The 14159-nt window shown below is 44.5% G+C and overlaps 1 protein-coding gene across 1 annotated transcript; it reads right to left on the bottom strand.

The window, feature by feature from the left end:
* Positions 1-6794: 6794 nt before the first annotated feature.
* LOC103216492 (large ribosomal subunit protein uL16) lies at positions 6795-7549 on the bottom strand. Its single transcript, XM_007964059.3, has one exon. The coding sequence runs from the start codon at positions 7509-7511 to the stop codon at positions 6867-6869; it is 645 nt and encodes a 214-aa protein (XP_007962250.3). The 5' UTR covers positions 7512-7549; the 3' UTR covers positions 6795-6866.
* Between the last annotated feature and the right edge of the window lie 6610 nt (positions 7550-14159).

The raw sequence follows: 14159 nt of genomic DNA, 5'->3' as shown, positions 1-14159 counted from the left end.
TCACAGCTGTGCTGAACTCCAACTCAGAGCTGTCCATCCCACTCCTCACACACTCGGGCAACTCTGGCGAAGAGGGAAAGGATGTAAGTCGTGCCCTCCCACATGTGTTCTGAGCTCATTTGTCTCTGAGCCTCACCCAGGGGCCTCTTAAGCTTTGACTATTAAGGAGTGAGCCAAGGCTGCAGGAAAGGTGACTCTTTAGCATAACAGTAAGGCCTACCCCATGGGCAAATCTACTCTGGTGTGTGCAGGTGCGCCTTGCTTTACACAATAAGGGCATTGACAAAACCCTAGACTGATGGGACCACATGCTGACCAGGGCCACCACCTCCTCTTGTGGAGGAGGAAACTGCTTTCCTCATAAGTTTAGTGAACTAGATGGTCTCCAAAGACTCTTCCAGTTTTGACTGTCTATGGTTTTATGAAGATGTAGAGATATCACATTTTTAAAATGCACTGTGGGAGCTCTCCAGGAATAATAGAGCCAACACTTACTTATTGTGCTCTTTCTGTGCTCTAGACCGTGCTAAGTACTTTTCTTGTGTTCTTTCTTTTAGTCTTCAGAATAGCCTTCAGAGTCAGGTATCCTTTTTCCCACTTTACAGATGAGGCTTAGAGAGAAAAAAGTAAGTTGCTCAAGATCTTACAGCTACTAAGGTGCAGAACAGGCATTCAAGCCTTGATCTATTTGACACCAAGGCTTGTGGGGTTAAATACCTGTGGTAAGGTGAAACTCCTTTCAGTGTCTGTGACCCAATTGCAAATTAAGCTTTGGTCACCTCCAAGGACTAAGAGCTTGCGAAGAGCCAAAAAATGTGCAGTATGCTTTTCACAATCAACACATGAGCGAGTCCAGGCATACCAGCTGACAGAGGACTTCAGTATGCAGAGCGTTTTGCTCCACAGGATCTGTTGGCCTGGGATCCACCGAAGCCTGCAGGTTACCATGGTGCACGCTACCAGTTAGCAATTGACTAGGATAGCTGATGGGCTGCACAGCAGCGAGAACTAAATGGCAATTTATGGAAACAAGGAAGGCCCAGCTCCTCACACTCGGGAAAGTGAAGGGCTTCAGTTCACAAGTCTGCATGCTGTTCCCACACCTACCCTTTGGGGAGAAATGTGCTCTGATGCAACACGCTTTTTTTAAAAAAAAATCTGCAGAGGCCTTGCTGCATCTGCTGCTTATTTTGTGAACTTAGGAAAGGGAGACCCCAGAGAGGCCCCACAGCCTCCTGCTCACCCTGCTGCTTCCCTCACAAGCCCTGCAAGCCTGCAAAGATCTTAGTTGCCCACCAGTATCTGTCTGTCTGGTGCCTATCTCTCTCTCTCTTTAACCAGGGCCATGTGGGGTGGGAGTACTTCTACAGACAGCAAATGCATAAACACCTCAAATATGTCTCAATTATCTGCAATAAGGGTCTCAAATTAAAATACTTTCAGGAACTAGGCAGGTAACATGATAAAAGAGGCCCACTGGATGGGTACTGGGAGGTGCTGTTCAACTCTAGCCTGTTGCTTGCAAAATTTGAGCAGGAACCCACAAGTCCAATGCTAACAGATTTTTGGGTGGCCGGGGTGAAATCTCTTCTTTTTTTTTTTTTTTTTTTTAGAGACAGAGACTCCCTCTGTCGCCCAGGCTGGAGTGCAGTGGTGCTATCTCCGCTCACTGCAAGCTCTGCCTCCCAGGTTCGCACCATTCTCCTGCCTCAGCCTCCCAAGTAGCTGGGACTACAGGCGCCTGCCACTACGCCCGGTTAATTTTTTGTATTTTTAGTAGAGATGGGGTTTCACCGTGTTAGCCAGGATGGTCTCCATCTCCTGACTTCGTGATCCGCCCACCTCCGCCTCCCAAAGTGCTGGGGTTACAGGTGTGAGCCACTGCGCCCAGCCGAAATCTCTTCATTTTTATGAGTTGGCAACTATTTTCTAAAAAATCTTAAAATACCTTGTAGGGTAGGCTAAATACATCTATGGGCTAGAATCAGCCCATGGTACCCGGAATCACCTAATTCTCCACTTTGTTGTATGTATGAATGCAGCCCTTGCTCTTGGAATTATAATTGCCCCAGTGTTTGCTAAGCACAGCTGGCTGAGAGACTATAGGGTGAACTGATAAGAGGAATAGAAGGGAATCAGAAGACCTGGGTTTCAGTCTTGTTCTCTAATAAGCAGCTGTGTGGCCTTGCTCACATGAATCTCGGTTTGGTTAGAGCATCTTTATCTATTAAATGAAGGCATTGATGAAGGAATCCTTAGGGCCCCTTCTAGTTCCAAACTTCCATGTCTATGCCTTTAAATTACTGAATTACTTTATTTTGTTTGTATCTAAAATACCTAGGCTAGACACTTAGAGACTTTGGCTTAAGCAGCACTGTGGCAACAAATCCGATTTACAAGAGTGAAGGAACCCTTGAAGTAGGATTTTTCCAATGGATTCCTTAACAGGAGAGGCTAAAGAAGGGTTCACTCTAAAATTAAATGCCACTCCACTTCTCCAATGGCAAAAGCAATTAGGAATTTCATTTGAAATCTGGGGACAGTTGATGGAAAAAAGAAAACAAATATATTAATAAAGAACAGTAAGAATGGTCATTGCTGGCAGGAATGATGCAGCCACTTTACAAAAACAGTTCGTCAGTCATTCAAAATGTTAGGCATAGAGTTACCGTATGACTCAGAAATTCCATCCTAGGTATTTATCCAAGAAAAATGAAATCTACCTACAAAAAAACTTATGCAGCATTATTCGTAACAGGCAAGAAGTAAAAACAACCTAAAAGTCCATTTGAATGGGTAAGTAAAACGTGGTACATTCATACAATGGAATATTATTCTGCAAAAAAAGGAATGAAGTACTGATGAATGCTACATTACAGGTGAATCTTGAGAACACTAGGATAAGTGAAAGAGGCCAGTCACAGAGGATGATATGTTGTAGGATTTCATTTATCTGAAATGCTTGGAAGAGGCAACTCTATAGAGATAGAAAGCAGATTAGTGGTTGCCTGTGACCGCGGAGGATGGGAGGAATGAAGAGTGATGCTAAAGGATACGAGATTTCTTTCTGGGGTGATAAAAATGTCCTAAAATTGGCTGGGCACAGTGGCTCATGCCTGTAATCCCAGCACTTTGGGAGGCCAAGGCAGGAGGATCATGTGAGGTCAGGAGTTTGAGACCAGCCTGGCCAACATGGTGAAACGTCATCTCTACTAAAAATACAAAGATCAGCCAGGCATGGAGACAGATGCTTGTAATCCCAGCTACTTGGGAGGCTGAGGCAGGAGAATTGCTTGAACCCAGGAGGCAGAGGTTGCAGTGAGCTGAGACTGCACCACTGCACTCCAGCCTGGGCAATAAAGTCAGACTGTGTTGGGGGGTGGGGGGAATCCAAAAAGTGCCTGTGGGGATGGTTGTAAAACTCTGAATATAATAAAAGACATGGATAGGACATTTTAAAGAAGCAAACTGTATGGTAATGTGAACTATGTCTCAATAAAGCTGTTTAAAAAAGAAAAAGTAAGGATAAAAAGGTTATTAACATGAAGGAGTAGATGAATAAAACCTTAAATGAAGGTTAATGAGAAGCTAAGGAAAAAAATATATATGACTAGCTTATGTTACTAACACATCTCTTTAGAACTGCTCATTGTATTTTGAGAAGGGGCTGCTTTTAGCAGGCAAATTGTGATCAGGGAAAGGGATGATTAACAATAATAAATAGTGATTTTCATTCTTGGATATGGTCCTAGGCACTAATTGTTTTTCTGAGTATTTTTATGCACTGTTTTGAAGCTCGGGCAGCCTGTTACTCTGTTTTTCAGCTCCAATTGTTTGAGTTTGGCAGGTTTGAGTTAGTAATGAGGATGCATTATGGCAAGGGACACTCATGACATCAGTACACACAGGGCTGCCAGAATTCTGGGGGCTCTGCCAAGCCCCAGTGAGTTGCCCCAAGCCTTGCAAAATCCAAATTGCAAAACAAGAAGAGTGAGGACTTGCTAGTTGGTGTTAAGTTTGGGGGATTCTATGTTTAAGTGCCAAAGGTGAAACCATTCTGACAAGAAGTAGTTACTTTAGCTTAGTTGCAAGGGCAATTTCAGTGGAGTTGAAATCCAGGCCATGCTTTGTCAGATTCTCCAGGAGGAGGAGTCACACATTTGGATATCAATAGTGGTCTGGCAGGTAAAGTAGAACAGTGTAAGTGGTTAAATGGAGGGCTCTCTGTCCCACTTCACAGGGCCAGTCCCTGTGCTGTTCATGTTCCTTGTTACTGTATAGAGGGAAAGACCAGTATTGCCAAATAAACCTTCTGATTTTTCAAAAGAGACCGAAGACACTAATTTTTATTTATTTATTTATTTATTTATTTTATTTTATTATATTTTAAGTTCTAGGGTACATGTGCATAACGTGCGGGGTTGTTACATATGTATACTTGTGCCGTGTTGGTGTGCTGCACCCGTCAACTCGTCATTTACATCAGGTATAACTCCTTTTATTTTTAATTTAATTTTATTTATTTATTTATTTTGAGATGGAGTTTCACTCTTGTGGCCCAGGCTGGAGTGCAATGGTGCGATCTGCACTCACCGCAACCTCTGCCTCTTCAAGCGATTCTCCTGCCTTAGCCTTCCTGAGTAGCTGGGATTACAGGCATGCGCCACCACGCCCAGCTAATTTTGTATTTTTAATAGAGACGGGGTTCCTCCATGTTGGTCAGGATGGTCTTGAACTCCTGACCTTAGATGATCCTCCTGCCTCATCCTCCCAAAGTGCTGGAATTACAGGTGTGTGCCACTGTGCCCGACACGGATTTTTAAATAGTGAAATCTTCCTCTTTGAATGTTTCCATCTAATTAGAATTTTAAAAGAAATGTAATAGCCCATAGATTGGGAGAAAGTAATTCCCTTACTGGTCCGTTTAGGACTTTCTGCCTCCACTGTTGCTCTCGGTACTGGAACAGCAGGCATTTCAACCTCTGTCATGACCTTCTGTAGCCTGTCTAATGACTTCTCTGCTAGCATCACAGTCATATCACAAACTTTATCAGTCCTCCAGGCCGAAGTTGACTCTTCAGCTGCAGTTGTCCTCCAAAACCGCTGAGGCCTTGACTTACTCACTGCTGAAAAAGGAAGACTGTATATTCTTAAATGAAGAGTGTTGTTTTTCCCTAAATCAATCTGGCCTGGTATATGACAACATAAAAAATCTCAAGGATAGAGCCCAAAAACTTGCCAACCAAGCAAGTAATTACACTGAACCCCCTTGGGCACTCTCTAATTGGATGTCCTGGGTCCTCCCAATTGTTCGTCCTTTAATACCCATTTTTCTCCTTGTTTTATTCGGACCTTGTATCTTCCGTTTAGTTTCTCAATTCATCCAAAACCGTATCCAGGCCATCACCAATCAATCTATATGACAAATATTTCTTCTAACGACCCCACAATATCACCCCTTACCACAAAACTCTTCCTTCAGCTTCATCTCTCCCACTCTGGGTTCCCACGCCACCCCTAATCCCGCTTGAAGCAGCCCTGAGAAACATCGCCCATTCTCTCTCCATACCACTCCCCCAAAATTTTTGCCACCCCAACACTTCAACACTATTTTATTTTTCTTATTAGTATAAGAAGGCAGGAATGTCAGGCCTCTGAGCCCAAGCCAAGCCATCGCAGCCCCTGTGACTTGCAGGTATACACCCAGATGGCCTGAAGTAACTGAAGCATCACGTAAGAAGTGCAAATACCCTGCCCCGCCTTAACTGATGACATTGCACCACAAAAGAAGTGAAAATGGCTGGTCCTTGTCTTAAGTGATGACATTACCTTGTGAAAGTCCTTTTCCTGGCTCATACTGACTCCAAAAGCTCCCCCACTGAGCACCTTGTGACCCCCCACTCCTGCCCACCAGAGAACAACCCCCTTTGACTGTAATTTTCCTTTACCTACCCAAATCCTATAAAACAGCTCCACCCTTAGCTCCCTTTGCTGACTCTCCTTTCGGACTCAGCTCACCTGCACCCAGGTGAAATAAACATCCATGTTGCTCACACAAAGCCTGTTTGGTGGTCTCTTTACACCGACGTGCATGACAGTATTTGCACATTATATAATTGATAAGGAACTTGCATCTAGAATATATAAAGAATGCTCACAACTCAATAATCAAAAAAAACAAATAACCCAATTTAAAATGGGAAAGGGATCTGACTAAACATTTCTCCGACAAAGACATATAGATGGCGAATAAACACATGAAAAGAGGCTCAACATCGTTAGCATCAGGGAAATGGAAATTGAAACCACAATACTACTTGAAATACTACTTCATATCCACTAGGATGGCTAGAATTGAAAAAAAGATAACAAGTATGGATGAGGAGGTGAAGTTGGAACCCCCATATAGTGCTGCTGGGAATGGTGTAGCCACTTTGGAAAACAGTACAAAAGTTTTCCACAAGGGGTTAAACAGAAAGTGACCATATGACTCAGTATTTTCTCTCCTAGGTTTATACTCAAGATAAATGAGAACATATGTCCACACAAAAGCTTGCTCATGAATTGTCATAGAAACTTTCTTCACAATATCCAAAAGTGGAAGCAACCCAAATGTCCATCAGCTGATGAATGGATAAACAAAGTAATATTCTGTACCATGGAATTTTAATTGGCATATTTGGAAATAAAAAGGAATCAAGTACTGATACAACCTACAACATGGATACCTCTTGAAAATGCTATGCTAAATGAAAGACGTCAGTCACAAAAGACCAGATATTAAATGATACCACTTTTTTTTTTTTTTTTGACAGGAAGTAGAATTTATTGGTGAGTATTAAGTGGGGGCAGCATATTGGAAGCCCTCATGAGTGCAGGGCCCGCCATTTGTCCAGAGGACCACGATTGGGGATGTACTTGACCCCACAGCCATCTGGGATAAGCCGCTTTTCAGCCACCATGTCTTCAAATTCATCAGCATTGAACTTGGTGAAGCCCCACTTCTTTGAGATGTGGATCTTCTGGCGGCCAGGAAACTTGAACTTGGCCCTGCCTAGGGCCTCAATCACATGCTCCTTGTTCTGCAGCTTGGTGCGGATGGACATGATAACTTGGCCAATGTGAACCCTGGCCACGGTGCCCTGGGGCTTTCCAAAAGCACCTCGCATGCCCGTTTGGAGCCTGTCAGCCCCAGCACAGGACAACATCTTGTTGATGCGGATGACGTGGAAGGGGTGGAGCCGCACCCGGATATGGAAGCCATCCTTGCCACAACTTTTTACCATGTACTTATTGGCACAAATTTGGGCAGCCTCCAGGGCTTCAGAGGACAGCTGCTCATATTCATCCGACACCATGTGACCACAGAGTGGAAACTCATCCACTTTTGCCTTCTTCCGCCCCAGGTCAAAGATGCGAATCTTGGCATCAGGGACACCTCGGCAGAAGCGAGACTTTGGGTACGGCTTGTTCTTACAATACCGGTAACAACGGGCAGGGCGGCGGCCCATGGCGACACCAGGATCTTCAGTGGCGCGCCCAAGGGAAAGAGCTAAATGATACCACTTTTTATGAAATGTCCAGAGAGGCAAATCTATAGAGACAGAAAGTACATTAGCAGTTGCCTAGGGGGGAGAGGACAGGGGAAATGGGGAGTGACTGCTCTAGGGTATGAGTTTCTTTTTGGAGTGATGAAATGTTCTAAAATTGTGGTGATGCTTGCACAATTCTATGAATACAGTAAAAAACATGAATTGCACACTTTAAATTGGCTCAGTGTATGGCACGTGAATTATATTCCAATAAAGCTGTTATTAAAAAAAAAAGAATATAGTGCTGAGCACAGTGTAATCCCAGCACTTTGGAAGGCTGAGGTGGGTGGATCCCCTGAAGTCAGGAGTTTAAAACCAGCCTGGCCAACATAGCGAAAACCCATCTCTACTAAAAAATACAAAAATTAGCCGGGTGCGGTGGTGCTCTCCTGTAGTCCCAACTACTCAGGAGACTGAGGCAGGAGGATTGCTTGAACCTGGGAGGTGGAGGTTGTAGTGAGCTGAGATCATGCCACTGCACTCCAGCCTGGGCGACAGAGTGAGACTCTGTCTGGAAAAAAAAAAAAGAAAAGAAAAAAAAAGAAAAAAAAAAATATATATATATATATACACTCAGGGTCAAAGAAAACATATTGGATTTGATTACCGAATAGTCAGACTGGAAGGCATTTGTCAAGCCCAACACCTTAAGAAACCAGAGAAAAGGGTGCTCTGCCAGGTCTACAGTCACACATTTATTTAGTGGCAGAAACATAGTCAGAACTTGTCTCTTGACCTTGACCTCTAGGTTGTGCTGCCTCTCTTCAAAGCCCAGTTTTGAAGACAGCTTGGAATGGATTGTGAGAAGTCAGCCTCATGAACAGCTGGATATACTCTCTTCCCTTTCCCACATTTTGCAAAGGTCCCCCAAAGGCTTCCTGAGGAGGGGATAAATTGTGGTAAAAAGGAATACTCCTCTTCCTTAAAGGAAGAGATTGCCATAGAGCTTCCCTGAGTCTTTTCCCTCATAGGACGGGAGGGTCTGTGTGTTTCAAAGAACACTTACTCTGTATGTTTCTAATTCATTTGCACTTAGCTCATCAATATGTTGTTTATGCAAGAACCATTTGATGTTCAAGAAACCCTCTGGGCCTCTTAAAGGGCTTTTAAAAAAATTCGAGCCAGAGAATTGAACTTTGCCAAGAGTAAATGGAACTCAGATATCAAAAGGTCTGAGTTCAGTTTTCACTGAATACAAAGGGTGAGTAGATTCTGAACTGAGCCAAATGCATTCTCCCACCCTTAATTTACAGTACATTGTTTTGGCAGACTCTACAATTCTGAAAGTTGGCTGGTCTTCTCCCATTCCTTTCTAGGGTGCAACCTCAAGCCCATCTTTTAGTGAACTTTACAAAAAATAAGGCCATGTTACAATGGTTTATGAGAGCCTCACTCATCACTGTTTTTGTAACTATTAATTTTATTAGAACAAATGCAAATGTTTGAAAAGGTTAAAACGCTCCTCTAAAGCTATAATTTTGTTTGATCTCCTACAGAGATTTCTATTTTTTTTAGTCCTCTCACCTGGGAGTTTATTAAAAGAGATGTTGCTCCTCTTTCAATAAGTGGTCAGGTCATCAACCAATTATCAAATTGAATACTAGAGGGCTACTATTACTTGTAGTGCTTGGATTTGGAGTACAAAACAAGTTCCTTTGCTCCGCCTTTGAAGGAGTAAGGGCCAGAGAAATTATTAGCACTTTGAGTTTCTTTTTAATAAAAAACAATCTCAAAAAAATGGCAAAATTAAAATCAGCCCAAGTTCTGCCACCTCAAGATGCGCAGTAAGATTTTGTGGGTCACTTTCCTTTTATTCTAAAAAAGTACTTAGGTGGCCGGGCGCGGTGGCTCACGCCTGTAATCCCAGCACTTTGGGAGGCCGAGACGGGCTGATCAGGAGGTCAGGAGATCAAGACCATCCTGGCTAACACTGTGAAACCCCGTCTCTACTAAAAATACAAAAAATTAGCCGGGCGCGGTGGTGGGTGCCTGTAGTCCCAGCTACAAGGGAGGCTGAGGCAGGAGAACGGCGTGAACCTGGGGGGCAGAGCTTGCAGTGAGTGGAGATCACTCCACTGCACTCCAGCCTGGGCGACAGAGCGAGACTCTGTCTCAAAAAAAAAAAAAAAAAAAAGTACTTAGGCTGGGTATAATGGCTCGTGCCTATAATCCCAACACTTTGGGAGGCTGGGGCAAGAGGATTGCTTGAGCCCAGAAGTTTGAGACCAAGGCTGGGCAACATAGGGAGACCCTATTTCTACCAAAGGAAAAAAAAAACAAAAAACCTGGGTGTGGTGGTATGTGCCTATGGTCCCAGCTATTCAGAAGGTTAAGGTGGGACGATTGCTTGAGCCTGGGAGGTCGAGGCTGCAGTGAGCTGTGATCACATCACTGCACTCCAGGCTGGGTGACAGAACAAGACGCTATCTCGTCCCTCCCAAAAACCTCTGTATCTATATATCTATGTCAGTATACATAGTTATGGATATGTTATTATAAAAATGGGATATTATATTGTTTTACAATTTACTTTTTCCATTTGTTAGTTCATGATTGTCTGTATTAATAAAATGATATCTACTCATGCATAAAATTCAATTGTACAGATGGTTACTTAAGTAAAGTCCAGTGGGACATCTGGTTTAAGGTGTGGCAGGATGCAGCACTCAAATAATGTTCCGAGGTCTGCTTCTTTCCTTTCTATTTGCTCGGCCTTCTGCTGCCTTGGTGCCACTCACATGTTGCACATACAGGCAGCAGTTTGAGTATATGCATTCAGGATCTTGGCAGGTAGAAGGGATCAAGACTATTCCGATAGCAATATCTGATCGTATCATTGTAACTTATGCCTGGGTTACATGACACACTCTTGGAATCCAAGTATTACACTAGGATAACATAGACTGAGAATGGGGAAGGGATGGAAGTAGGGAGAGGTGGGCCCCAGAGGGAAATGGGAGGATGGTTATCAGAAGGAGAATGAATGTCGGGTAGCCCAAATCACAGGTCCGCAATCCACACACTTGGACATTTGGAACTTGTTTTGTATTGGTTTCCTGGGGCTTTCGTAACAAAGTACCACAAACTGGGTGATTTGAAGATAAATTTGTTGTCTCACTGTTCCAGAGGCTGGAAGTCCAAGATCAAGATACCTACAGGGTGAGTTCATTCTGAGGGCTGTGAGGGAGAATCTGTTCCATGGCTCTGTCCTAGCTTTTGGCAGTTTGTTAGCAGTCCTGGTGTTTGTTGGCTTGTAGATGTATCAGCCTGATCTCCGCTTTCGTGTTCACATGGTGTTCTTCCTGTGTGCACAGTGTGATTTCTTTGTTTTTTTTTTTTTTAAATAAAGACACGTCATATTGGATTAGGAATTCTTCCTACTCTAATATGACTGCATTTTAATTAATTACATCTGCACTGATCCTATTGCCAAATAAGATCACATTAGAAAGTACTAGGGGTTAGGGCTTCAACATATGAATTTTTGAGGTCACAATTCAACCCAACAGATTTCCACCATTTTTCCATGCATTTAATATTTCTGGCTACATCTAAGACCCATCCAGTCTGGGTGTGAATGCGGAAACCAGCTGCCTCCCTCTTTCTGCTGTGTGGGCTAGGAGATTGGATGAGGCCACCTCTAGGGTACCTTCCAGATAACTTCGAGATTAAGTGTCAGGGCTAGGAATCCATCCTGTGGTCTGAATGTATGTTACAGTGCCACCACTTACTAGCTCAGGGACTTTGGGCAAGGGGCTTACCCTCTGCAAATTTCAGTCTCCTCAACCTGAGACAGTCTCCTCAACTCTTATCCTGAGTCCTTCATCCATTGGTTTGTTGTAGGTTAGACACATAGCCTTCAATAAATGTCAGGCAGTGTGACTGTTCCACTTCTTTGAGGATGTAAGGACTGCAGAGCCAGGAGAAGAACCTATATAACCCCCAGTGTTCTCATTCTCTCATGACATTCAGTGCCATAACTTCTCCAGAGGTTCGCTTGTTAGAACTTTGAGAGAGGCCGGGCACCGTGGCTCATGCCTGTAATCCCAGCACTTTGGGAGGTCGAGGCCAAGGAGTTCAAGACCAGCCTGACCAACATGGTGAAACCCTGTCTCTACTAAATGCAAAAAGTTAGCTGGGTGTCGTGGTGCATGCCTGTAATCCCAGCTACCTGTGACGCTGAGGCAGGAGAACTGCTTGAAGCAGGGAAGCGGAGGTTGCAGTGAGCCGAGATTGTGCCATTGTACTCCAGCCTGGGCAAAAACAGCGAAACTCTGTCTCAAACAAACAAACAAAAAATCTTCAAGAGGGGAAAGGGTTCCTTTTTTTTTAATCTTGCAAACCGGAACTCAAATCCAGCTCAGGGAACGCAAAGTATTTCTCTCTCTCCCCTGAAGCTGGATGCTGTAAATTCTGAGCCAACTCCTTTTCTTTTAGGCAATGTGATTATTAAATACCTGTCCCCCTTGGGTTCCACTTATCTCTCTCTTATCTCGTTTTCTCTTATAACTTGATTTTTCCCACCAGCTTTCAGATGTGGGCTGGAACCAGTATTTTATTTACAATCTGTTTTTGGCTTCATAAATTTGGGGAAATGGAACAGATGTGTGCTGCTTTCCCAGGAAGCACATCTTTAGTTTTTTCATGCTTTAACTACAGAGTCTAATTCGGCTTGCCTAAATGCTTATTCAATAATAACTTTGAGTTCTTGCAGGTAGCAGAATCTATCTGACACAGGTGTATTAGGCCTTCACCAAGGTCAAAGCAGGAGGAGGTGCCAATCACCTTTTAAAAAATGTGGTCACTTTCATTTAGTGCCAGGTGTTGTTCTAAGCACTAGGGACATAACAATGAACAAGAGAGCCACTATCCCTGCTTTTGAGGAGTGCACATTCTGGAACATTCATTTCTGCAGAAAATATATAAGGAGAACTTATGACATGTTAGATATTGTTCATCATTGAACAAAACAGAAGCAATCTGCACTTATGGTTATGTTGTGTGTGTGGGTGGTGGCAGGAGAGGGGGAAGAATACAGCACACATAAGTACATTAAAAGAATCCTGTTAGGCCGGGCGCGGTGGCTCAAGCCTGTAATCCCAGCACTTTGGGAGGCGGAGACGGGCGGATCACGAGGTCAGGAGATCGAGACCATCCTGGCTAACACGGTGAAACCCCGTCTCTACTAAAAATTACAAAAAAACTAGCCGGGCGAGGTGGCGGGTGCCTGTAGTCCCAGCTACTCGGGAGGCTGAGGTAGGAGAATGGCGTGAACCCGGGAGGCGGAGCTTGCAGTGAGCCGAGATCTGGCCACTGCACTCCAGCCTGGGCGACAGAGCGAGACTCCGTCTCAAAAAAAAAAAAAAAAAAAAAAAAAAAAGAATCCTGTTAAAAGGTGATAAGTGCTATGGAAAAAACGAAGTAGGGTAAGGGGGATTAGGAATATTGGAAGGATTTACAAGTTTAAATAGGATGGTCAGGGTAGGTGATACCTGAACAAGGACTTGAAGGAAAATGAGGAAGGGAGCCTCAATGTTTGGGGGATGAGCAAGTCTAAAAGCCCCGGGGCACGAGTGTGCCCTGCTTTTTCAAGGAGAGTCAGGAGGCCATTTTAGCTGAAGAAGAGTGAGCAAGGTGAGAACAGGAGGAAATGTGGTTGGGGGCAGATCGAATGGAGCTTTCATCCTGAGTGAAACGAGGAATTAATGGAAAGTGCTGAGCAGAGAAGTCACCTGCTCTCACGCTTCAAAGGACTGGTCTGGCGGCTTTGTTCAGTCTGGACTGTGCAGGTGCGGCGTGGTGGGGTGATATTTGGGGGCTGCTGTAACCACACGGGTGGGGTGGTACAATCCTCTGATGCACATCAGAGGGTAGCAGGTGGGGGTGGTGTGACATGGTCAGATTAGGGGTCTATTTTGGAGGCAGGGCCAACAAGACTTTTCTGGCAGATTAGATGTGGGGTGTGAAAGAGAAGAGGCAGGGAGGATTCTTAAACTTTCACCCCTTAAGAATAGAGTAGCCATTGATTGAGATGGTAAAGACGACTGCTGGAGAACTTTTTGTTTTGCTTCGGTGCATTGGGAGTTCCAGGAGTTCCGTTTGGACGTTAAGTTTGAAGGGGCTATTTACTATCCAAGCGGAGTAGAGAGCTGGATTTTGAAGCTCTTTGGGGACACACTTTTGAGGACATTTCTAAAGCTTGAGACCCTGCTCCAAAGCCTCGAAGACCCTGCCGAGGTTCTTCCAGAGCCGGCCACGTCCCTCTCTTCTCAGCCCTCCTAAATTAAGCCGGAAAATCCCTGGGACAGTAGCTCCTTTATTCGGCAAGGTCCTTTTTCCTCTTTGAGGAGCGACGAGAAAAACGAATAAAAATGAAGATGCGCAGCAGCACTGCGTCCTTTCCCCGCTCGCTGCAGGGAGAGGCAAAGCTGCCTGGTGTGCAAGAACAGGCCCCGCTCTGGGCCGCAGGCGCTGCGGACACGAACCCCAGCTCCAGGCGTGTGGGCGGGGCCTGCGTGTGGGCGGGGTCGCGGCGCCAGGGTACGCCACAGGCGAGGGCGTGGCCGA

This window comes from Chlorocebus sabaeus, chromosome 9, assembly GCF_047675955.1.
Source record: "Chlorocebus sabaeus isolate Y175 chromosome 9, mChlSab1.0.hap1, whole genome shotgun sequence".
In the NCBI taxonomy this organism is placed as follows: Eukaryota; Metazoa; Chordata; class Mammalia; order Primates; family Cercopithecidae; genus Chlorocebus; species Chlorocebus sabaeus.
The sequence above is the reverse complement of the archived record's forward strand: the minus strand, read 5'-3'. Positions and strand labels throughout refer to the sequence as shown.